Here is a 24,106-nt window from a genome sequence, read left to right as displayed (position 1 = left end):
ATATATATATAAATATAAAAATTCTCACTGTTCCCTAAGGACAAGTTATTCTGGTCTGAAAACAAAAAAATAGCTAAGTGAAAACAAAGCCCAGACACCCTTTTCTGTACCTTCAAGGCAGATACTAACACACATTTGTGTATGCAACAGCCCCAGAACATGAACCAGTTCAGAGCACAGATATGGAAAGAGGTGCTGGCACAGCTTCCTTGGCCATTTCTGACAATGCTGTTTTGTTCTTCCACAAAGCTGTTTTGTTTAGGGCCTTCTTTGAAAATTCCATCATGACACATGTGCAAAGTGCCAGCATGGATAAATGTGCTCCTCCAGGATTATTTTCACCATGGTTAATATTCCACCCCCCACAACCTTCTCAACCACAGTCTGTTCCACATGCTCATTACTTCACAAGGAGGAATATGCAGTCCTGTCCCACACAGTTTCTGTCTGTCTGCCCCTGCTCCTCCCAAAAGTCACCAGCACTCCTGGGGCAGCTGCTTTCACGGATTTTGAAGTTGCTTTGAAGGCAGCTGGGATGACAGGGCTCACACATCCCTCATCAGCTCCATCCACCTCTGTGAATCACACAAGCAAGTGCTCCTGGTGACACAAAATCATGGCTCAATGCACACTTCTGTTCCAGAAAGTGTGTTATCCATCAGCACAACAGCCCAGGACCTTGGCGCAAGGAAGTAAGGAAGCACTTGAGTATTAATGCTAGCTAAGTAAAAAACCTCCTGATTTCCTCAGCAAAACAGCACTTGACCCACATTTTCTAGAAAGCAACAGCTTGCATGTTACTCTGTGCAAATTCTACTTAGAAAGAAAGAAAAACTGACCCACATTTGAACTGTCTCAGAAATCACCGGTGCATAAAAAAGGCTCCCAAAATAACACCATTAACCCAGTGTGTTATCTCCAGTGGATGGGCTCTCTAAGACAATTTTACAGAGACTAATTCTGAACTTTTTCTTGTTTACAGCAGCCACTCTAAGCAAAGCTGGTTACTACATACTCCTATCCAGGGCACTCATGGTCCTGCTTCTGGGAAACAACCAGATTCCACCCCAAAGATATAAATCCTAAACTACAAACTTCCCATGAAGAGACACTCTAAAAATATGACCTTTTAAGCATTCAAAAACGGACCTAAAAGTGTGGTCCATGGTACAAGGTGCAATGAGGAAAGCCATTCAGGAAGGCCTGCACCAAAACTTCATTATTGATTTAACTTCATTATTGATTTAACATGCTACATCTGTGCTTCTGTGCCATCCTCCTGCTGTCAGTGACTTCTAGGTTTCTTCCAGTATTTTAATCCCTTACTTTTCCTATAATCATTGAGTATTCAACTGCAAGACTTTTTGCCAGACTTTTCCTATTCAGTTTCATTTTAAAAATATTCTGGAACAGTTAGAATATTGGTTAAGAATCTCATCATGTCACTTCATGTATACGGGACTTATACACATGCCATCTACACTCCAGCATACACTCCAGAGCCATCACTGGTCACAAATACACACTGGGCATCACAGATATTTGAAGGCCCCCATCACTGTGATATCTAATTCAAGAAGATGGATAACAGAAGAATTGCTCTGCAGTTTTCCACCAGCAGGTTCCTTTGCAGAGCAGCTCATCAGAAACCAGCCCAATGTTCTGCTGAAAGGAGGTCAGAAACCAGCAGTGACAAAGCACATCGGGGAGAGATGGTGCTGGATGTGTGTGAGGCCCAACTGCAGCACCTGGGCAAGTCATGGCCTGTTTTGCCAGAAATAGGGATCATTTCCTCTGCAGCACTGGGAGCAGAGCAGGCAGGTGGGGCAGGCACGGCAGCAGAAGAAAGAGGCAGGATGCCAATGTAAGCCTGAAGCAAATTAAATATCAGAAGGCAGCAGGTTCCTTTGAGACTGCTTGGTTGCTCTTTTGGCAGAGGAGAAAAGCAAGCCATTAAAGAGGCAGAATACACCCGTGTCAACTTCATTTGCAGCACTAATTGCCATGCACGTGCGCTAATTGCCCTCACATGAAGTGCAAGGGACTGGGCACTACTTGAATCCCAGCAGTAGGTGAGTCTTCCAAACTAACACTTGTTGGATCATGCTCTCGCCACACATTCCACTTGTACCAAAAAAAAATGGAAGGAATCAGTGCAGTCTTGTTTTTTCATAAAGTTATCCAGTGCAGCTTATTTAGAGACCAAAAAGGAAACTTTAACCAGACCACCAGAGATATTCAAAACATTAACAAAGTTTGGAGCTTCTTACCAAGGTAAGAGAAAGCGAGAGCCACTGAAACAAATCGTTCTCTGCTGTCACTCTGGAGGACAAGGCAATGGAGATCCATCCTGGAGCCACCTTCTGTGACTGTCTTTTCTTTTGTCAGTAATAGCAACACCATTTGATTGCTCTCAGTAAAAGCTGATGGCTGTCAGGGCTCGTCCTAGTTACCTGGCATCAGAAAAATAAACACTGGTGGCAGGAACACAGAGCTGCACTGCCTGGGGCTTCTCCTGGGGCTGTTTACATCACTGAGGAGGTGAAAGCAAGGAAAAAGTGAGGGAGGGAGGACTGCAGCAGGTGGATAGATCATGCTTGGCCATCCTCTCCCCTCTTTTGTTGAGGGTTTTCTGGAAAAACAGAACTCTGAGACAGTGGAACAGACTGTCCAGAGAAGCTGTGGATGCCCCATCCCTAGCAGTATTGAGGTGTTGGAACTGGATGATCTTTAGTCCCTTCCAACCCAACCACTTCATAATTCTACAAAAAAGGGGTTTATGTCCTTCCCTTCAGCAAAGTCTGAAAGCACCATATGTCCCTATCAGTATGTTAACATGTCCTTAACGTCCTTCAGCTGCATTTTCTCCTAGCTCATTAACACTCCTTTCTCACTGGATGATACACACCCCTCCAAACTGCTTGCTCAGGTATGCATATGCACCTCCCAGACTGTTTTGGTCCAAACATATGGGCTAAACTAGCTTTGGGTGAGTTGGGCTGCAAAAGACATTTCGTTACTGGGTTTGACTGTTTGGCAGTAATGGTGTTGCTGCTGAAGCACACACAGCTAAAAAAACCTGGAAAACCAAACACAATGATCCATTACCAAATAAGTGAAGAAGAGGAAATGCACCTCTCAGTACTGAATTTTTTTTACAGTATTTCTTCACAGTTTTTTTTTCCCCAGGACCTACAGAGAAGTCAGGCTGGGAAGAGAGACAGGAGACAGCGCAGACATCTTCCAGCAGCGTGTCTCTGATACACTGCAGGGTGTCTAGTACAAGAGAGACGCCTCTCAGTAATGTGAGGATTGATCAGTGTAAATCAGTCACTATTGTTCTACACCAGCTGTCCCTTCATATAGAAAAGCCCTGAGGGGAGTTAAAGGCATTTTGCAAGCAGACAGAAGGAAAAAGGTATTTTTGGTGATAGTCAGGAGGCATTTAGATTCCAACTCATTTCTTGCTGTGCTAAATATAAACTAGACAAGGCAACAAGGAAACAATGATTTAACTCTCAAAGAGACGTAAGATTCCTTTCAGATCTCATTGGGACATGGAATAGCAGAGGGAGAAGTAAATATTGTGGCCATTAAGATTCAAAAGTTAGTTGACTCAGCCCTGGAAATTGCAGCTCTGCCTAAGACCACTGTTTGTGCAGAAAGCACCCTTCAGGTTTTTTTCCTTCTACCAAAAGGAAATCAGCATTTTCACTCTGCCCAAACCCAAATGCTGTTTCAATGAGCAAGCCAATGTTACAATGCCACCCATTTGAAGGGAGCACAATATTTCTCCAATAAGCTTCAGCAGGAGGTTTGGCAGGCACGGAGCTGTCACAGCATCTCCCCATGAAGTTTGACATGCAGAAGATACGCTCATGTTGCAGCAAGGCACTGCCTCAATAGCGTATGGAGTACTGCAAATGGCTTAAACAGAAGGAGAGCTGCTGCAAACCAAAGGAGTTTCTCTCAGGAAAGACTCTGAAGAGCATCACCTGTCACTTCTGTGGCATGCCAGGTGGCAGCCTGGGATCTTAGACATGCAGTATTTTGTCCTGGTCACAGCTGCTAAGGAATTGGCAATGGAAAGGTTTGGTCTCAGCCCCAAGCAAGAGGTCATGCTCTGAAAGCAGATCATTCCTCTGAGGAGGATGAGTGGTGAGTAGTTGCCCCTTGCACAGAAACAGCCATAGACGGGACACTCATCACCAGGCTCCTGAAAAGCAGCTTTGGAAATGGGGCCAAGAGCTGGCTAAACATGACAGATAAGCTCCTCTCTTGACTTGGTCCCTATCGTAACCAGCCCCAATCCTTGCCAAAGGGGGAAGGCACGTAGCACAGTGTTACACTGTCTCTAAAAGAAAATGACAAACAAGAGCAATGCACTAAGTTAATATTCTAAAGTACTCCTCACATATGCTACAGTCTTAGCCTGAAGATATTATGGTAAAGATTGGTCTGTTCAGAAAAGTTCATCAAAATAAATTGAAGAAAATTATTTAAACCTGTGAGAACTCTTTTTTAACAAGCATGACTTTATTTAGTTTGCATTCCCTCTGGAACTGAATTAAATTAACTAGGTCCATTTGCATCTAAAATAGACAAGTAAGGTGGTTTCAGCAGTGGACTACAGTTTCTGTACAGTGGGCTTTATATTGTGGTTTAACCAATCCACAGAGTGTTACCTTTCCTAGACATCATTACTTGGACAAACCTTCAGTGTCATGACACAGCCAGACACTCATTACCTGCACTAGGGAAGAAGGAAAACAAACAAACAAAAACAAAATTGCAGTTTCCTAACTTTCTCTCTTGAGATATGAAAATATTTCCAGGAAATACTTCTTTAAGTATTTGTTCACAGTCATTTCAGCCACAGTGCAAGAGGCATACACTTTTAAGAGTCCCTGGAGTTCTAAGGAGTGACCTAAGTACAGCTACCCTAGCAGCTGAGAGGGGCCAGGCAGCACAAAGGAGGGCAGGTGTGTGAAAGGACGTGTAACCTGCAAGTTTACAGCTTGTACTGCAGTGCTTTCAGGAAGGCCCCACTCAGGAATGAGACCCAGCTGTGCCAGATGTTGTTCAAATGCACTGTTTGTGACAATAGAGAACGGCAGGCTCTGGGTGGGGTGGGAACTAAAGCCAGGTGAGACAAGGAAACTAAGCACCAGTTTCATCTGAGAGCTCAAGTCACAGACAGCTCTTCTTTACTGTCTGCTCCTACCCAGGCCTGTGCTTGCTGGTTTGCTTAAAAAAAAAACACCAAGAAAACAAACACACTGGAAAGCACATCAGTGCTTTTGTGACCCCCAAGAGAACATACACAAAGGAGGTTTTTTTCCAGATGGGTCTGTGACTAGTACCTGCCACAAATGGTTCAGGCTGACTTGGTCTTGTCTGGGTGCAGCAGGATGGTATAGCTGAGCTCTGGAAGTATCCTTCAATCATATCATTTTTGGTTTTGTACCTTTCAGAAGTTATCAGTACATCTGTCATATCAAGGGGGTGGCACTTGTTCTAGCACACTGACACGACTAAGAAGATATAAGCCTGAGCTCTAGTCTCTCATTTTCTTGCCTTGTCAACAGCCTTGCAAATTTCTCAGATATGATAGTAAACCCAAATGCACAGCATCTATTTGGTGGTGTACTGCTAAAAAGTCCAGAATAGACATGGAGCAAAGAAAAATGCCATATTCAACATCAATTAAGAAGGCAGGAATGTAATTATCTAGTACAAAATCCAAGCATGATGTCAGAACCCCTTCACAACCAACACCTCCATCTGTGTTATATTTAAGTAGATGCCATCAACTTGAACAGAGAAATATCCCCAATACTGTCCATCACAGGGTATCAAAATCCTGTCTTACTAAGAGGAGAGAGGAAAAAGTATTGGTTCCGTTCAGAAATCACTGTAGATTGCTTTTTCAACTGACAAATACTTTACAATTCAGCACTTAAACTTTTTTTTTTTATTATTGAATGAAAGAAATTTTAAAGTGTAGGAGAATTGTTCAATGGGTACTGTTAAATGAGCTCAGAAGTCCATCCTGGCCTCAAGATCCAGAGAGTTCACCACTCAGCAGCAGTTCCCACACTAGTAACTACTTCATGTTCAATGGCCTGCAAGACTGCATTTAGCTTTCAGCATGAGTGAGACTGACACTGTGATTACACATTCTCCCACCACACTGCCCAGCCTCCTCTTTCTTCCTCTCCCTGTGAGATTACACATAACTACCTGGCCAGAAAAGAGAAATCCCATTTAAATGGAAACATCTTCATTAATAACACGTCCTTTGGTCCCCCCCTTCGTGTGTATAAATACTGACATGTTAAAAGCAAGAATACAGAGAGAGAGCTGCCATTGGGTACCTCCCAGCAAGTGGAAAGAGTTTATCACTCAGCAAGCATGTCTGAGGAGCTCTGTCATCCGTGGGCTGACCAGAAAACTACTGTTTTTAGAAATACTGATTTGAGTGGTCCCTTACCACATCACTGGCTCTGAGAATTCAGTTTGCAGAGTGAGAGGGACAAAGGGCTCAGTGCTTGTAGCATTTAGTCTAGAGCAGGGAATTAAGGGAAGGAGACAAGGCTTTTTCTGGAAGGGAAGATACAGCCAGGGAACTGTTTGCATCAGCAACATTTTATGACAGATTCTTGCAAGCAATGTCATAGCCTTTTCTTCTGACTATGAAGTGAGACAGAATGCCTTATACAAGCTGCAAACATATTTGAAGAATAAACAGTTTGCGTAAGTTTCCTCTTTGAGAGATCAATTTCTAATGTCTGGGAGGGGGGAGGAAGGACAAAACACAAATCTCTATTTCTATTCCCTCTGTGTTGCATCAGCATAGTTCTTTGTTTACTGTCTGCAAAGATGCACTCTGATACTAGTGGAATGTGTATATTGAATTGGAAGAGCAGCTTTAATTCCCAAAACTCAACCTCCCAAAAACAAAGTTTCCCAGGAAAACACAGGATGATAGCCAAACACGGCAATACCACAAAGACCCAACTCAGAGTAAAAAATTTGAAGGGTATTACATGGGTGTGTAAAACTTTTCATGAAAAGAAAAGGCAGTTTAATATTTCATCTGGAAACTCATCACTCAAACTGCAGAAGCAGTTTAGGTAAAGGAATTATAAACAAAATCAGGGCAGGATTGAGGATGCTTTGAAATATACTTCTCTTCTGCTATTTCTGCTGCTATGAAGTAGGAGAAGCCACAAATGATGACTATACAATGCACACTACAGACAGTCCTGATAACATCTTAAATACACAAATATGATTTGTGTTCCTGATGTCTGGGGAAGGGAATAAAGATACATGGCAATTACATTAGTGACATATAAATATGGAGAAAAAATAACACAATGATATTTTATTTGCAGAACAAAGACTGACAAAACAACTAAACATTCTATAGTGAGTGCTGCAACAAAAATCCTACTTGGCACTAGTGAGGCCAGCCTGGCACCAGAAGCAATACTGTTGGTGTTGCCAATGCTGCCCATTAATTCTTCAACTGTGTGGGGTCCTACCATGTGTAAACACATCATTTTTGTGGTGCAAAACCAACTGTGTCTGCCTGAAGTACTTCACAATCTTGTCTACCCACCAGGCTCCTGGTGGGACAGAGCTTCCCAAATGCTCAAGAGCAAGCCTGGAAGCAGAAGGCAGAGCTTTAAAATGCGTTCAGTCCATTTCTCTGAGTGTCAGAACAAGAACATCTCTAATTCTACTGCAGGTGTGCTGAGTGCTGCCATTCCTGTACCTGCCAGTGATGAAACCAGCAAGATTCAGCACCATCATAATACATAACAGAGAGTGTCACTGGGAGTGGTCCAGTTGCAGGTGTTAAAAAGTATTTTGAGTCTTGTCTTGGCCTGACAGCTATTTTATGTGTGACCTCATTAACTGCTAGAAACTTCAAACTTTCTTATGATAAGGTAAGAAGATTTAGGAGTTCAGGAGACAAATATTAAAATTCTTGTCTGTTTCCCACACCCCCTCATAACTAGATTATCCTTTTTAATATCTTTGGGGTTGTGTTTTTTCATTCACATGAGATTTCTCCCTTGGGTTTTTACCTAGCCTAAGGACTCCATAATAATGAATCAAATTACATTTCTGGCAGCAGCAGGCTACCTCTCGGGTAAAGACAAAAAAAAAAAAAATTTTTTTAAAGTATCACCAATGTCAAAACAAAAAGAAGAAAGAGCATCCCATGGATGAAAGATATCACAAGTTCAGATCGCTAGGCTAGACTTCAGAGGGAGGGAAGGAACTAACACCGAGCATATCCCACATCAAAACACAGGACTTGCAGGAGATGAAAAAGTTACACAGCAGTTAGACAGGAACCCCACCCATTTCCCAGAAGCTGTAAATCTTCACATTCCTTGCACACACTTTGTCACTGTCCTACCCCTCTGGGCCATAAAAAACCAACATGTAGCACCCCATGAAATCATGTAGCAGCTGGAAGGCTTGAGGGAGATGCTGGTGCACACCAGCTCCCTCAGCACTACCTCCTCTGGGTACATATTACCCTATTGCCTGTGCAAGGTGCCATATAAACCCTATACTATAGAGCAGATGGGAGAACAAACTTTGCCCAAGGCTAGTAAAACTTGGAGCTCTGTCTTCTACCTCCTCAAACAAAAGTGGGTATTTTCTCTGATCCACACCCACCTGCACAGGGAAAAAGAATGAACAAACAAAACAAAAAACAAAACAAATAAAAAAAAATAAAAGAAAACAAAAAACAACACAAGAATATGGAAAACTAAAAAAAAAAAAAAAAAAAAGAGAAAAATTAAAAATAAGTAAAGTGAGACAAGAAAAAAAAGAGAGATGGAAAGGAAAAGAAGAAAAGACAGGAGCTTTTCAAAGCATGGGTTCTCAGAAGCCACTACCAGCTACAGGGTGGATCACTCTACCAAACGCACAGAATCTGCTGTCAAAATAATTTTGGGTTTTACCTTTCAGTTCTTCAGGTGTTGCTGGGAATTTTTCATTGCATCTTCTACCAGGACAGAAGGAAAATTATTTTAGTTTGATTAGAAAATGACAGTAATATCCACTAGTACCAAAATACGATGACCAAACCAGCAATTACTGTAACTATTCCAACTACTGCAATGGCTAAAAAGTTAGCAATTGTCTCACTTTTCTTAAAAGACAGAGAGGGAGCCATGGTACATGACTGAAAGATTAGCTAATCAGACACAAATTGAATGCATTTGGAGAACAGCCTGGTGCCCAAAGTTCACATTCCAGTTGGGCTGAGTCCCAGTCCTCTTCCACCCCAGGCCTTGGCAGTGCTGCCCACACAACAGTGGACTCAGAGCAAAAGGGCATTTAGGAAGCACTGGGCCATTGAGACTTCAGGAGGGCATGACCAGTTCCAGTGAGCCGTCAGCACCAGGATAATCAGCATTTTATGTCCACTGCTGTTCAGGTTTATTAATCATCTGAATGAGGTTAATCACAAAAGACCACATAAATAAGATGCCCCGCCTTGGACAGGTCTCTGACAGGGCGCAGGTGGCAAACTAAGCCATCTTGCCCAGGACACCGAAGGACAAGTCAATGGCTGCTTTGTAAGATTAGGGCAAGGAAATTTATCCCTCTGCCTCCAGTACCTTCATGAATCCTGATGTTGCTCCAAATTATCTTCATCTCTCCAGAAATAACCAGAAACAACACACCCTGCCTTTTCAAGCATGTCATAAAAGTGCCTAGAAGGACAAGTCTTTTTGCTATGCGCCTCAAGCACCCCTATCAGGTTTGGTCTTGAATTCACCAATTTCCAAGCCAGCTATAAAAGTTGATTGCTACCACAAAGCTGAGAGAAATTATTCAAATGGGTCAGTTTATCAAGACAACAAACCTATTAAGAATTCAGGAACACATAGAAATTAGACACACAGCACTCTATCACACTAACAGGTTTTGATACTGGTGAACATTACAGTGAAATATTAAACTAATTAATCGTGGGGGGAAGGAGGGTAAAGCAAAGGGGTAGATTAGGAGGTGGCAGGATCGTAGAGTAATTTAGGAGATAAGAAAAATTGATACGCCTTTGTAACCTCAAGCAACATATGCCCAAGGGATAAAGACAATATTCTTACAAAGGACTAAATTGATACACAATACCTCAGGGATTTACTTAATTACTTCTATTACAGAATTACCCTAGGGAGGCAACTAGCAATGCAACAGTTACTGTATATTTCAAATTGCCATTTTTTTCCCCTGAACAGAAGACCAGAAATAAATTTTCACTAACCAGTGAAACTTCTACTCAGGCAGATTCTTCAGTAGTGAGCAGTGCTAGAGCTTTTCTTACTGCACGAGAGCCCCACTGACACCAATGTTTATGCAGAACAGGGCATTAAGTGCTGTTTGAAGCACCCAATACCTGTCTCCATGTGGCTGAGCACCTTAAAAATCCCATCCTATACAAACATTACACAAATCTATTTTCCAGGTGGACAGAAGTAAAACAGGCAGCACACAACCATAGGAGAGCTGTCACACAGATCCATCTGCATTCCAGGTAGTTCATCTCTCCTTCTTGATGAATAAAGATGCTTCTTGAAGACAATGAAAGCACAGTGCAAGAACTTGATTAACACACTGCTGAGAATGTGTCTCTAAATCAGTCATCACTTACATGTAGTAAGCATGCTGAGGCTGAGATGGAACATACAGTACTGCTTCTCTACCGTGTGACTAACTTCTGGTTGAATACCATTCAAGTTGCCAACTAGAAAGCATCTCTGCGAGGTGCTGGGAGATCTCCACAAGATTCAAGTCAATTCACTGTTACAATAAGAAATTATTTTTAGCCCTGCTGAAGTGAGTTTATTTACGAAGAGGAGAGAGGCTGGTTCTCATACCACCAACTTCTGAGAAATGGTTAAACTGAAATGCTACACTTTCAAGAGAGCCACCATGCAGGTGCAGATGAATCATCTACTATGAACATCCATTGACAGAGAGAAAGGCCAACATGTACACGCTTCTCAGAAGTGAAGGATGAGGAGTACTAATATAACATTGTTATGATGGAGATACAGAAAAGGGTCAAGCAAGAAGGAGCCCTGAATCAAAGACAAACAAAAGACATGTGCTAAGGTAGTTCAGAACTTTGCTATCAGAAATCCTTTGCAGGAAGTTTGCAGTAGTATTTGGGTAGAAAAGAGATGAGTACATTTCAATTTCTATTTCAATGAGGTTACTGACACAACACCAAAAAAAGGTATTTATTTTTTGTGGTACCTTAACAGTCACCCACTCGTATTGAGTTAATAAACTACAAAGACTTAACTGTATCCTTGAACAAGGAACCTCAGAAAGTTACAATAAAACAGGTTTGGATGGGAAAACGGAAGTAAATCTAACCTCAGTCCACGGGCTTGTTTGATGTTTGTATATGGCATTCTTATCCCCTACTCCTGGTCCCCTACTCACTCCCACACACAATTCCCATCCCCTTTTAAGTCTGATTCAGAGTCCAATAAACTCTCTTGTGAAATTCCCTGTCCCTTAGCCCATAGTCTTACAAAAATGCCAGTGCTTACTCAAGACTATCTGCACTGAGGGCAGCTGGTCTCCTCACATGACTTCACCTAAGCATCTGCAAGCCACAGGCTGAACCTCTTCCCATGTGCCCATACACGCCTGTGGGTCAGCCGGGCAGTTCGCTCCAACAGGGCTGAGAATAAATCCCACTGTTATCTCTGCTGTGAATGCAAGGCAGATTACTGATAAACTTCTTTCTCAGTAAAGAATTAGAAAGCCTCATTCACATGGAAAGTAATGCTTATGTGAATTCTAGAGTTTGAGTGCGTTTTCAGAGCCTGAAAGGGCATCAAAGCCAACACATGGAAAAGGTTGGTCTGAAAAGAGATACACAGAGAGAGAAGACGACACACTTCCATGCAGTGAAACATACTTGTAATCTGGCAAGAACATAAACCTGAAGACAAATACAGTCATCCCCTCCCCACTAAATCCAAAAGCAGTCCCTCTAGAACTAACTGATCACAGGAACAAATGAAAAACTCCCTTTTAAGCAGTGAGAATTTGTAGCTTGTGGACCATCACCTATTCACTGTGTTCTGCTTCCAACAGCCTACTGCCTTTGGAAACAAGTAAATTCCCAAACACAGGGCTTCTTTTTCTCCTCTCCCTCAGCACTGGATAACTTTTTAATATAATGCAATAATTAGCACTTTTTTATTCCAATCAAACCTCAATTCCAGAAGTCAATATCATTGACCCTAGCTAATCAGACTCACAGAGGTACCAACGATACTCATCTTTTTGACAGGAGTGCTTTCTCTTTTGAAATACAGACTCCTCCAGGAGTAGCAAAGAGAAGTCAGAGCTTACTTTCCAAATCCAATGACTCCAGAAGAATTATTTTAAAAAGCAGCTCAGTAAGACTGAACAATGACAACTACTTTTACTCCTGTCGCATTGTGGATTCAGAAACAGCATTAACCCTTCCATGAAGTCTGACTAGCATAGCCTTGGACCAGAGAGTTTGGGGACAGAAAAATCCAGCACTGACAGGAGAAGATAATTCAGACAAACTCATGCATCCTCAGCTAGGGAATACAACAAGCTGCCTTTCCCCCAAAAGGGACCTACTACCGAAAATTTCACTCTCGAGAAAGAGGAGTTTTTAACAGGCTCCAGAGCCTTATAAAAGTGCTCAGGAGTCAACACAAGAGTCACCCTGCTTTAAATGTCAGTGGATCATAATGAGAGTGTATGATTTCTCCTGGTTGGGAAACAATTCAGGGAGGACTAAAAGCAAAAAAGCTTGAGCAAAGTAAAACTTGCTTAAGTATTATAGTTTAAAATGCCATGAAAAAGAGAGGAAGGTGATATACAACCTAACCAGCCTTTCTTCCGTGACTGCTGGATGTAAAGTACCATCTGGTCACAAAGGCATCACATCCACTCCTGCTCCATAAAACCCAGGCTGATGTGACTGCCGGTGTGAAGTCACAGAAAACATTTTAACTCACTCTTCTTAACTTATCTGGTCTTCACCTGCCTTTGCCACTAGTAGTTTTAAGGAGGAAAATAGGGCTTGTGTGCATTAGGGGGGCAGAGCTGAACACAACCGATTTCCACGGCAACGAGATACAGCCCCAGTGAAGAAGGCCTGTGAAAAGCTGTACGGCAATGTGCTCAGCAGAACAGTTTTTCTATCAGAGAGCCGGAGATAGCAGCCCGTGTTCATACACAAATGTGTAAGGAATCTGATGCTTGACCTTGTACAACCCCACTGAATTCAGCCCGTGCTACGCCAGTGTAGACCACAGCAAGATAGAGACTGTGCTAGTAGGAAAAATAAACAGACAATGTGGAGAGACACTCTGCCTTTGAAGACAAAGTAAAAGTGCTCCTCATTAACTGAATGCTTATTGCCAAACCATAGGAAAACCCCAGCATTACTAGGAAAGCAAAAGCCACTGTGCAATGCACAGATTTGTGCATACTCTACCATCACCTACTGCCCATGCTTCTACCTTTGACAAGTGCACATTCATACACAAGCCAACCTCTTACAAACAACCTGCTATTTGGAACGGGAGGGAGCTGTAATTGTTCCAAATTTTCTACTGAGGGAGTCAATCATATGGCCTTTGTAATATAGACTCCTTCCTACTAAAATACAGTTACCAACATTTTCCAACAGGATGATATTTTATTCATTTGTTAGTATGCTCCAAACTCTGCTCATAACAGACTGCTAAATCTTCTAGCTGCACTCATGATGGGATTTGCCTTGCCATGTAAGGATACAGTCTCCAAACACACTGATTTCAACAGGACAAGTCTCCGTTTATAAAGCAGAAAGCACACAGGAGGCTTTGCAAGACCAGAGCCCCAGTGGAGAAGAGCTGAGGCCATTAGCAAACTTTTTCAAGTCAAGCAGAAAAACACCAACTGTCCCACTCACAGTGTATGCTTTGCTGGAAATGCACAAAAAGCCATTTGTATCAAACATAAGAAAAATATGTCATGTACAGTTTATAAAAATATCTGTAACAAACTAAGAACAAAGCCAGAAACTCTCCAAGTAGGCTTAACCAGGCAGGGGGGAGAAGAGAGTAATTTCACAGGCTCTATTGTATAGCAAAACAGTGACAGCTTCAGCCTGACGAGGTTTTCTTTAAGTCCTACAACTTTTCTTGCCACTGCAATAGGCAGAACTCAAAACAACGCAGAACCAAGACTCAAAGCAGGCACAGAGCAAAAGTCTTTATTTTGTATTATGTATTAGGACTGTAAAACAACCAAACACCAGATTTTAATAAACAATCCCTGGTAACACACGGGTATCACGGCTGACTCTGTAACAGGCTCATCCTTGCTCAGAGTCCTGCACATCAGAAGGATGACAATTGCCTCACAGCTTCAATGTTTTACGTGTGGTAAGCTTAAAGCATGAGTCCCAAGGCTGCCTGCTTCACTTGAAGAGCGGCGCCTTGTACCGCTCTTGTTTATACAGATATGGTAATTAAAAATTGAACTGTAATGCATTTAATAATAGTCTTATTGTTCCCATGAACTGAACTGCTTCAGTTAAAAATGGTATCACAGCTAAATAACAACCTGCATTTATACTTTTTTTTTTTTGTACTGTTTATCCTGCCTGTACAGGAACTCCGGGCTTTTTCACCATAGAGATTTCCAGCACATCTCAGAGCAAAACACTTTCCTGCTAAACTGAAAGCCTACCCCACATTCCCATGGAGCATGCTCTCCTAAGATGCCTAAGCTCTGCACTAACACTGAACCTGGAGTGACACACAAGGATAACCTCTGCCTTACAAAAACAGCCAGACTTTCTGCACAATTCTCAGTAAAACAGCAGCAGGCTTGGATACCATTCCACAGGTGTGCTTAGCACAGGGCTGTTTACATTAAATACAACTGAAAGGCACTAGCAGGGCTGGCTGACTGTGCAGCCAGCAGCTGTCATGGGAACCCAGGAAGACACACTTCTAGTATATTTAGAGCTTTAACGTGGAGCAGAAACGAGGGAACACCACAGCAATGAAAAAAAGCAAGATTACAGGCTAGCCACCACATTGCACACCATCCCACCCAGCAGCAGGTAACCTAGGAGTTCGGGAAGTTCTGTCATCCTTCTAGTATCAGGCAGGCCTATGGAAGTCAGACTACCCCACTTCCCTTGCCCTTCAATGCTGAGCACACATCCAAATCACTCAGGGCTTGCCTACCTGCTTCAGGAGGAACTTATCCTCCGCGTTGATCTTGAGGGAGACGGCCAGGTGGATGGCGGAGAGCACCACCCCGCTGATGACCGCAGCTCTCATCCGCACCGGCAGCAGCGTGTAGATGCTGTAGATGAAGAAGACGGTCCACCAGATGCCCTCTGAGGCGCTCCTGGGCCACACCAGCAGAACCCCTACCACTTGCACTGCCAGGATCACCAGGATGACGGAGTAGCACGCCAACCACATGTGGTCCTGGTGGAAGTTGTTGCGGTTGCACACCATGCACAGCACCACCATCAGCACGATGGCCAGGGAGAGCACCACGACATAGGATACCTCATAGTGGCCGTGCGCGGCATGGAAGATCAGCATGACCACACAGACCAGCACCAGCACGGCCATGAGCATGGTGAGGCTGCTCTGGTTTAGCCGAAAGAAGTAGCGCTGATAGAGACGTTCCAGTTTCTCAGACTGGAACTTCTTGGACCTGAAGATTTGCAGCAGGCTACTGCAACAACTGCCCATGGAGAAGGCCGCCTCGGAGTCCCCCTCGTCCCCGTCCTCTTCCTCCAGCTCCTCAATCTTGGCCTTGATGCGTTTCTCGTCCAGCCCCAACTCCACAGAGCGGGGCCGTACCTCCCCCTGCTCCCCCAGCTGCCGGGGGCTGGCATTGTTTGGGGCAGCGGGGGAATCACTGCCGGGCGGGTGGCGGGACCGGTGACGTCGGCTGTCGTCACCGTGCTCCTGCCAGGCAGATTTGGACCTAAAGCTCATCATCCTGCAGCCGCTCTCCCCGCGGTTCCGGGGCTCGTAGTCTTCCTCGCTCCTCCACCTGCTCGACATGCGGGAGGCCTTCTTGCCCGAGGACCTGTTGGGAGGCGGCGGGTAGGAGTAGCCATTGGCCCGGGCCTCCGCCTCGCCCCAGGCCGAGCGGTGCTGCTCGGTGCCTGCCCAGGGCGCGGGAGCGCCGAAGCCCGGGGGGCTGACGCTGTTGGACCGGGACATGCCCTGAGGAGCGGGGCCGCGGGCGAGGGGATGACGGCCGGGCAGGCGCAGGGGACGAGCCGCCGGGAGAAAACCTCAAAAGGCAGCGGAGAAGGAGAAAAAAATGAGGGGGAAAAAAGAAAAAAAAAAGGAAAAAAAAAAAAAAGAGAGAAAGAAAAACGGCAAAACCCGCAAACGTCCCCAAAGTCTCCGGATCTCCGGAACGGCCGGGCGTCCCCAGAGCCGGGGTGTCCCCGGCGGGACGCTCAGGGCAGTGCCATCGCCGGTCCCGGCACTTCGACACCGCCGAGCGCTCTCGGCACCGCGGGGACCGGGACGCCCCCGGCTCACGGCCGCTCGCCTTCAGCCGCGCCGCGGCGGCCGCAGGGGCTCGGGGCGCCGCGGGGGAACCGCATCGCAGCGCGCCCGCACCGCTCCGGCCCGGCCCCCGCCGCTCGGGGCCGGGCGCAGGGCGGGCGCTTCGCCGCGGGCCGGTCGGCGCGGAGCGGGCGGAGGCTCAGGCTCGCAGGGATGCGGCAGCCGGCGGCGGCGGGAGCATCCCCTGCCCGAGGGGCGCGGCGGGGGGGCTGCCCGGGGCGGACCGGGCTGCGGCGGCGCTCCCGGCTCGCCTCGCCTCCCAGCGGCGGAGCCCCGGCGATAAGGCACGGCCGGCGGCAGCCGCGCCGCTCATGCACCCGGCCGCCGCTCCCGCTACGCCGCGCTGCCTTCGGGCGGCCGCAGCGCCTCTCCCACGGGCACCGGGGGAGAGCGGAGAAACCGGCAAATCTGAAAAATCGGAAGGCGAAAGAAAAAAATTCAAAAAAAACCCGATAAGGAGCAGGGGCGGGCGCTCGGCGCTGCCTCCCCCGCGCTGCCGGCGGGGCGGCGGTGCCGGAGCGGGGCTGCGGCGGGAGCGGCGGCCCCGCGCGCGGCTCTCCCGGGGACGGCGGCGGCGCGTCCCGGCCGCGCTTTGTGCTCCCCATTCAGCCGCGCGCCGGCCGCGCCGCCCCCGCCCGCCCCCGCCCGCGCGGCCCCGCCGCCCGCGCCGCCATTGGCCGCCCGGGGCCGCCGCGCGCCGCCATTGGCCGCCCGGGGCCGCCGCCGCCACCGCCCCGCCAATGAGCGCCCCGGGGCGGGGCCACTAACCCCTTCGGCGCCGCGGCCCCGAGTCCCCGCGCTGCCTCCGGCCCGGCCCCCTGAGGCAGCGCCGAGCACCAGTGCCCGGACTGGCCGAGAGAGGAACGTCAAGCCCCAGAAAACCCTCTCACAACAGCAGCACCTGTTACTGGACTCAGCGCAGGAATTGAGGGTAAAATACACACACAGGTAAGTTTACCTTGTTTTTTCAACCGCTTAAGCTACAGCCCTGACCATCACCCGACAGCGCTGTGACACCTTATGGCATATTCCCTAACCTGGGAGTGAGGCATGATGACACCACAGCAGTTCCCAGCAAGTTTCAATCTCCAGACTCTTCCACAAAGTTCTTTCAGGTGAACCACTCTTTCTGCAGATGCTAGTGAGCTAATCAATGATTTACAGTGTTTTGAAGGTAAGCATCATATGTACTAAGAATAATATTACTGATGTTCTGCATCATGTTTTATTAAAAACAAACTGTCAAATCAGATAACTGCTTGGCTTAAGTTGCTGAAACAGGCAATTGTCTAGATGTTTGATCAAACATTGAAAATCCCTGCTAACAAGTAGTCCTTAGCAGTAGTAGTTCTGAAGCCGTGGTTATCAAGGGACAGAGATAAGCAGCATATGTAGAGAGGTAATATTGCTGGACACAGTTGGGGAAAAAAATCCAAACCGGATAACCTTCCAAACAGAAACCCTTCACGTGCCCTTTACACGTGCAAGGAACTCCACAAACTACATCAATTTAGGCCTTTGTGTATTTCATTGGTTTGTAAAACCATATGCTGAATTTTCAGTAGCTTCTTCTGTAGAATTCACAGTTAAAGATTTTCCCTGAAACAATACACACAACTAGTACAGTGGAGCTCACTTACACTGCACTTTCCTGACAGATGCTACATCCTGCACCTGATCACAACTGGACTTACCAGTTTTCTTCCCACAAGGAGACATTTTTTATATATAAATACCACTGCCCTTCAGATAGAATTTATAATTTCTTGTGATATTATACAACACTGTCACTATCCATACACTACTTTTGTTCTACTTGATTAGAACAACACTCAAGAATTGTGTGGTTGGTTACTCTGGCTGAACAGTGCCTGAACCCAAGGGATAAAGACAGTGAAACAATTCTTCAGTGAGCTGTAAACTGGGACAGGTCTTTTTGTTTTGTACACAAAGTCCCATTTTGGAGTTCTTCTCTCAAAGCCAGCAGTAAAAGATCTCACTTTTTCACACTAAAAGCAAGTAAAAGGAAAAAGGTGACCCACAAAATTCGTGACCCTAAAATTAATTCTGCTTCATAAAAAAATTACTATGAAGGCATGTATAAGAACTAAGCACATTCAACATTCACATCTTGTTACATTTCGTTCTAGATATCAACAAAGCATTGCTCAGATAACAGACCAAGTAATTTTAAGGTTTTTATGTTTCACCACTAGGACAAAATGAAGTCTTACTTATCTTTTGCATCATGAAAGCCTCTGGAAGCCTGAATCCCAGGCAGGACTCCAGTCACAGTAAACTACACCCCCTTCTCTAGAACGTTTATATACAGAGGTACCAGGGAAATGGTAATTTCAATTCCAGAGTCTCATTCATGTTTCTTTTCACTATGCCATTTTGTATCACATACAGTTTTGCTTTTCTGTAATGTCATAAGAATTGATGCTTAATCAGTTTTAGTTTTAAAAAAAATCAGCCAGAGGGGAAAAAAGTTTTGTCCTTGCTACAGGGGAAAACAAGTCTTCAACCAGAAGTTTGTAACTTTAGAAACAGGTAGATAAATATGAAGTGTTGTGTTTAAATAAGCATTTGGAAGAGACTGTGCAGAACATGTGTAACTTGTGGAAACAACAAGGATGTTAAGAAGCTAAAAAGTGTCTCAGAAGCTAAGAGTAGCACCAACTAAACGGGTACCTCACCCAGTGAGGACATATAGGGCTATGGCAAAGACAATGTAAGATTCCACATGGACAGTAAAAATCTTTAATGCCCACTTCTAGCTGATGTTGTTACTGGATGACATAGAACAGTAGTAGAACCAAGGCAACAAGCAGGTTAGTTTAATATTAAGGATAGAGACCATAATACAGACAGCTTACCTACAGCTTCCCTTCTAACACGCAGTTTCTTCAAGCCCTGGCTCTTGCTTCTAATTCAGGAACCTCATGACAAATGGCAGAAAGATACAATATTTATCTCACCCAAAAAGTTATGCAGGAAAGCAAAACACTGCATATCCTGGGTGGCTGTGAAGACATTTAAAAATGCCTAGCACTTACGACAAAAACATTCAGGCAATCATACTTTGTTAATGAATTACACATAGGTAGGAGCTGCCTTTTTCTTTCACAACTTAGGCCAGCCATTTTCTGAAGGATGAGTGTAAAATTGAGGAGCTTCTATATCTCAATCCCAACATGGCTATGTACAAATGATGACCTTAATCTGATGACCTTAATCTATAGAAGTCCATATAAAATGAGAATATTTATTTACTTTGTTCAGAGACCAACAAATACAAATATCCCAATACTGTGTAGAAAGACAGAGAAAACTTCCTATTCCTTATCCTGAAAGGCTAATGCAGCACCTTCCAGTCTAGCCTAGCCTTCACCTGCCCCATCATAAAAACTTTTTTTTTTTTTTTTAATTCTTTGTGGGTGGGGTATTTGGGCAAAAATCAATTCAATACCTTCAATCATATCTTAATAAAATTTTGAATTAAAATTGAACCATGTCTCTTTTTGAAAAAGTATTTATCTGGTTAAAATAATACCTAAATGGAAATAAACATGTGGAAGATTTAGAGACTGCTTGCACAAAATCACTCAAATGATTTCACCTCCTCAAGAACCTTCAGGAAGCCATAAGGGAGTCAACAGAGAGCCACTGTGGCAGACCTAAACTTCCCCAATATACAAGTTCACAAAAATGCTGGTTTCACATGTAGTTTCATAATTTGTATAAAAACATTTTTTACTTTATTATTATTACAACAGGTGCAGTAGACAAACATTAGCATTCTTTATTTCCATTATTTACTTTAAATGGGGAGTACCAACTAGATAGTGACCTCAGAACATCTGTGTCACAGTTCACTCTTCATAGTCTTCATGCACTCCAAGATTCATGGAAGCATAAAATCCAGAACATTAGAATATCCAAAGCAGCCCTCTGAAACCAAGAGATAATCACACAGTACAGCTTGGAGCCATGAAATACTCAAACTGAACAAGCTGCTGTTACAAATTCTCTTGCTCCACACCACCCCTCTCCTAATAATCTGATGATTCAAAAGGAATAGAACCAAAAGTGAGAAAACAGTGAAAACACAAAACCACAGTGACTTAAAAAATAAACAAAAAGCCCAACCCAAAACAATCTGACTCATTATTGACTTTTGGGGTTTTTTAGGGATATACAAGAAGCCTAGCAAGACAAGGTGCTTATTGAATCACTTTTATCAGATTTTCACAGAAGCACCCATATTTTACCCCAAATGTAGAAGTAAAATATCCTGCATGCACATGCTGTTAGTCCAAGCAAACCTTGGACTACAAGTGCACATGTGCAATACAGGAGGATTGCATCATGAAATTCACCATAATGTATGCAATTCATGTGGTCATTCCAGGGATTCGACATAATCCTGACATTAAGGAAAAAAAAAAAAAAAAAAGCCAAGGATTCCAGTTTTAGAAACAGAACATGAACAGAGCAGCTCATTTGTTAACTAGCAGAGATTTACCTGCTCACCTTTGGCTAGCAGCAAAGCAGTGAACAGGACTCAAATATCTGTACTGAGTGGACTGCTGGAGGCTGCACAACACTCAGATCACAAAAGTAGGAGTGTTACATCTTTCTGTAGGAGTTTCATACCTTTCTGTCAGCAGTTTATTTCTTCAAAGTCTGGTATGCTGAGGCCTCATCTGCAGTTATGCATCAGCAGGAACCTGGAGCACAGCAGCCCATGAATGCTGACACCTGTCCCTTGTCTGAACGCAACTGTAAGCCTAGAGCAGGTTTTCACAGAGTCTGATTTGACAATACCTTTTGAAGGATAACAGAATTTTCAGATTGCAGTTTGCTTCTGCTAAAGGGCTGTAACAGTATCAACTGTCTAACTTAGTAACTAGTTATTAAGTAACAGTATCCAGTCTTACTACCTAAACCAGCAATGGCTGATTTCAATTTCACATCCATTTTCTTGCTGATGTAAGACAGCTTTTTCCACTGTTCCAGTTTGCTGACAAAGTGCTTGGTTTACTTAATTTAAATTGCACCAAAAAGCCGGGTAAGGAAACTCATTTGATACTCTCAAACCAGCAACTTTCCCAGCAGAGGTTTATACACAGGAATGGAGGACTAAAACAAAACACCTAATTCAGTGCATCCAGTTCCTTATAGTCTTGTAATAAACACATGGAGGAAAATAAAACAAATTTCATGTCATCAGCACACTAGACTAAACATTGCAGCATCTCCATTAAGTGCTGCTGTTCTGTCTTAAACAAACAAAAAATTCCTCCCAAAACCAAACACCACCACCCTCACCCCAAAGAACAACTATTGGATTCCAAAGGGAACAGGAAGTTTCATAAATGCCCAAATATTCTTTGGGAAACAGTGGTAGAACTCAGTAACCTCCAGTACCTCTCCTCTTCCATCTCATCATTTTATTGATGGTCATTAAGTAGAAACCAGTACTCATTATCTTTTCTTATCCAGTAAGTGAAGAGGATGTATTTTACCCAAAGAAAGCTTTAAATGGCAAACTGATTTCATAAAAGCTATCTATTGCCAGGCTGATTGGAGGGTCCTCTACTTCCTATTTACTCTCCACAACTCTTGGTTTTTGTGGGCATGCTATGTGCAGAAAAGAGCAAAGCACTGATCTTTACATTGCCATCAACTTAAAACTGATGTTAAAGAAGATACCTGAAATGCCTGTATCCCTTTACATGTATTCTTCAGATTACCTCTGTAGAGTGAGACTCATCCACTGTTCCTGCCCAAGAGGCTGAATATAATTACACAGGAGCTATGATTCTGCAAGTTCTGGTGTTCAAACTAGAAAATGTCAATACTGAGGTTTTTCATGTACAGTTGCTGCAAGTGGTTCCAGTTCACAGAAGACTGTGCAGACTGTCTGCAGCAGGAGTCAAAAACACAGGATAAAATGCAGTTCACTGTTCACAATTCAGCTGAATAAGCCTCTGCAAAAACTTCCACCAAAGAATTTTCCAATAACATCATCATGTAGTACCAGGTAACGTAAAATTTCTATGTACAAATTGCACAGAATAAACTGAATCTAAAGAGAGGCAGTTGTGCCACATCAAAGAGAAAAACCAAACCTCTGACAACACTAATGCCCAAGCTAACTTGTAAGGCCATAAAAAGGGCTTTAGGATCTTGCACATCTGTAAAGGAAAATATTATTCTGGAAATTAGTGATCAAGATAATTAAAAGAGTTACAAATTTTTAATTCACATTTGAAATTGCAACTACTTCAAAGGCAGCACTCAGAAACCACCTAAGAAGCTTTAATTATTATCTTACTACTGTAAGTCTTCTGACAAGTATGGGAGAGCATTTGTTTCGGAGACAGGAAGCAGAATTTAAAAGCTACTTGATACTGAATGGAAGTTCCAGGCAGTTGGGTGGCTTGAATCAATCACCCCCAACTGTAGAAATGCTCAGTTCACATCACATGAAACTGAATCACATAGATATTCACACCTTTTTATTTTATATTCAGCAGCCCAGCACATATCTCTAGTCTTATATCAAGAACTGCCAATGCTTTAAGATGAGTCTTACACATTATTGTGACATTAACTTGCTGACAACCACAGAATCCTTATGCTTTTCAGACTTTTTACCGTTACCCTAGGGAACTAAAATTGTTTCCACATACACTGGTTTCAAAATGCAGAGAGGAAATACAAATAGCCAGTGATCATTCCTGTAAGGCACAAACAGAGCTCAGCTCCTTTCCACAGCACAGCATTTCTGAGTTTTTAATTACACAGCAGTGCTAAGTCACAGCCATCATGCGTGGGACATGTGCTGATGCTGGGCACGACAACACCATTTCATCCCATCTCAGTCAACAAAAAACCCACTGTACTTGTGCAATCTTATGACAAGCATATGCCTAGAATAATAGCACTCTGCAGCTACCACTCAGTTCCTATTAGAGGATTATAACTTGTTATTTATGAGCATTAATGTCATCTAGACACAGTTTTTAAATCTCTCTCAGGAAGTGTTAAAAATGCTAAAAACGTTGCCGTGGTAGCAGACATATTATATTTAGTAAATGAACTCTGAAATGTTCTGTTGCATTAGTTAAACATTTCCCCATATTCATAATACTCAATTTTGTTTTTAAGGAAACCATCAGCATCCAGAATACAGATAACAGCAGGAGAACAAGGAACTCACACTCACTTGAGGATCCTTAAGGAAGTTGTGAGTGTTGACACAGCCAGTTAAGGTGTTGTTATGAGCACTTCTTTTGAATGTGGAAAGCAGAGCATTACTAAAAGTATGAAGTTTCTTATTTCTTTTATCTGAGCTCCAGAGTTACATATGCTAAAATAACTTCTAAATTAAAAGATACACATTGTATACAAATGAATAAAAATACAGCTCTAACTTACATTTATAA

General features: G+C 43.7%; 1 protein-coding gene across 1 annotated transcript in view; it reads right to left on the bottom strand.

Annotated features, from left to right (window-relative positions):
* Window positions 1–16,470, bottom strand: part of ADCY5 (adenylate cyclase 5) — a 205,054-nt gene extending 188,584 nt beyond the window's left edge. Inside the window, exon 1 of the mRNA XM_004176713.6 lies at window positions 15,291–16,470. Coding sequence (XP_004176761.2) covers window positions 15,291–16,292 — 1,002 coding nt within the window. The 5' untranslated portion in view covers window positions 16,293–16,470. The remainder of the gene's footprint in view (window positions 1–15,290) is intronic.
* Between the last annotated feature and the right edge of the window lie 7,636 nt (window positions 16,471–24,106).

This window comes from Taeniopygia guttata, chromosome 7 (genome assembly GCF_048771995.1).
Source record: "Taeniopygia guttata chromosome 7, bTaeGut7.mat, whole genome shotgun sequence".
Lineage (NCBI taxonomy): Eukaryota > Metazoa > Chordata > Aves > Passeriformes > Estrildidae > Taeniopygia > Taeniopygia guttata.
This window is presented reverse-complemented; position numbering and strand designations above follow the sequence as displayed.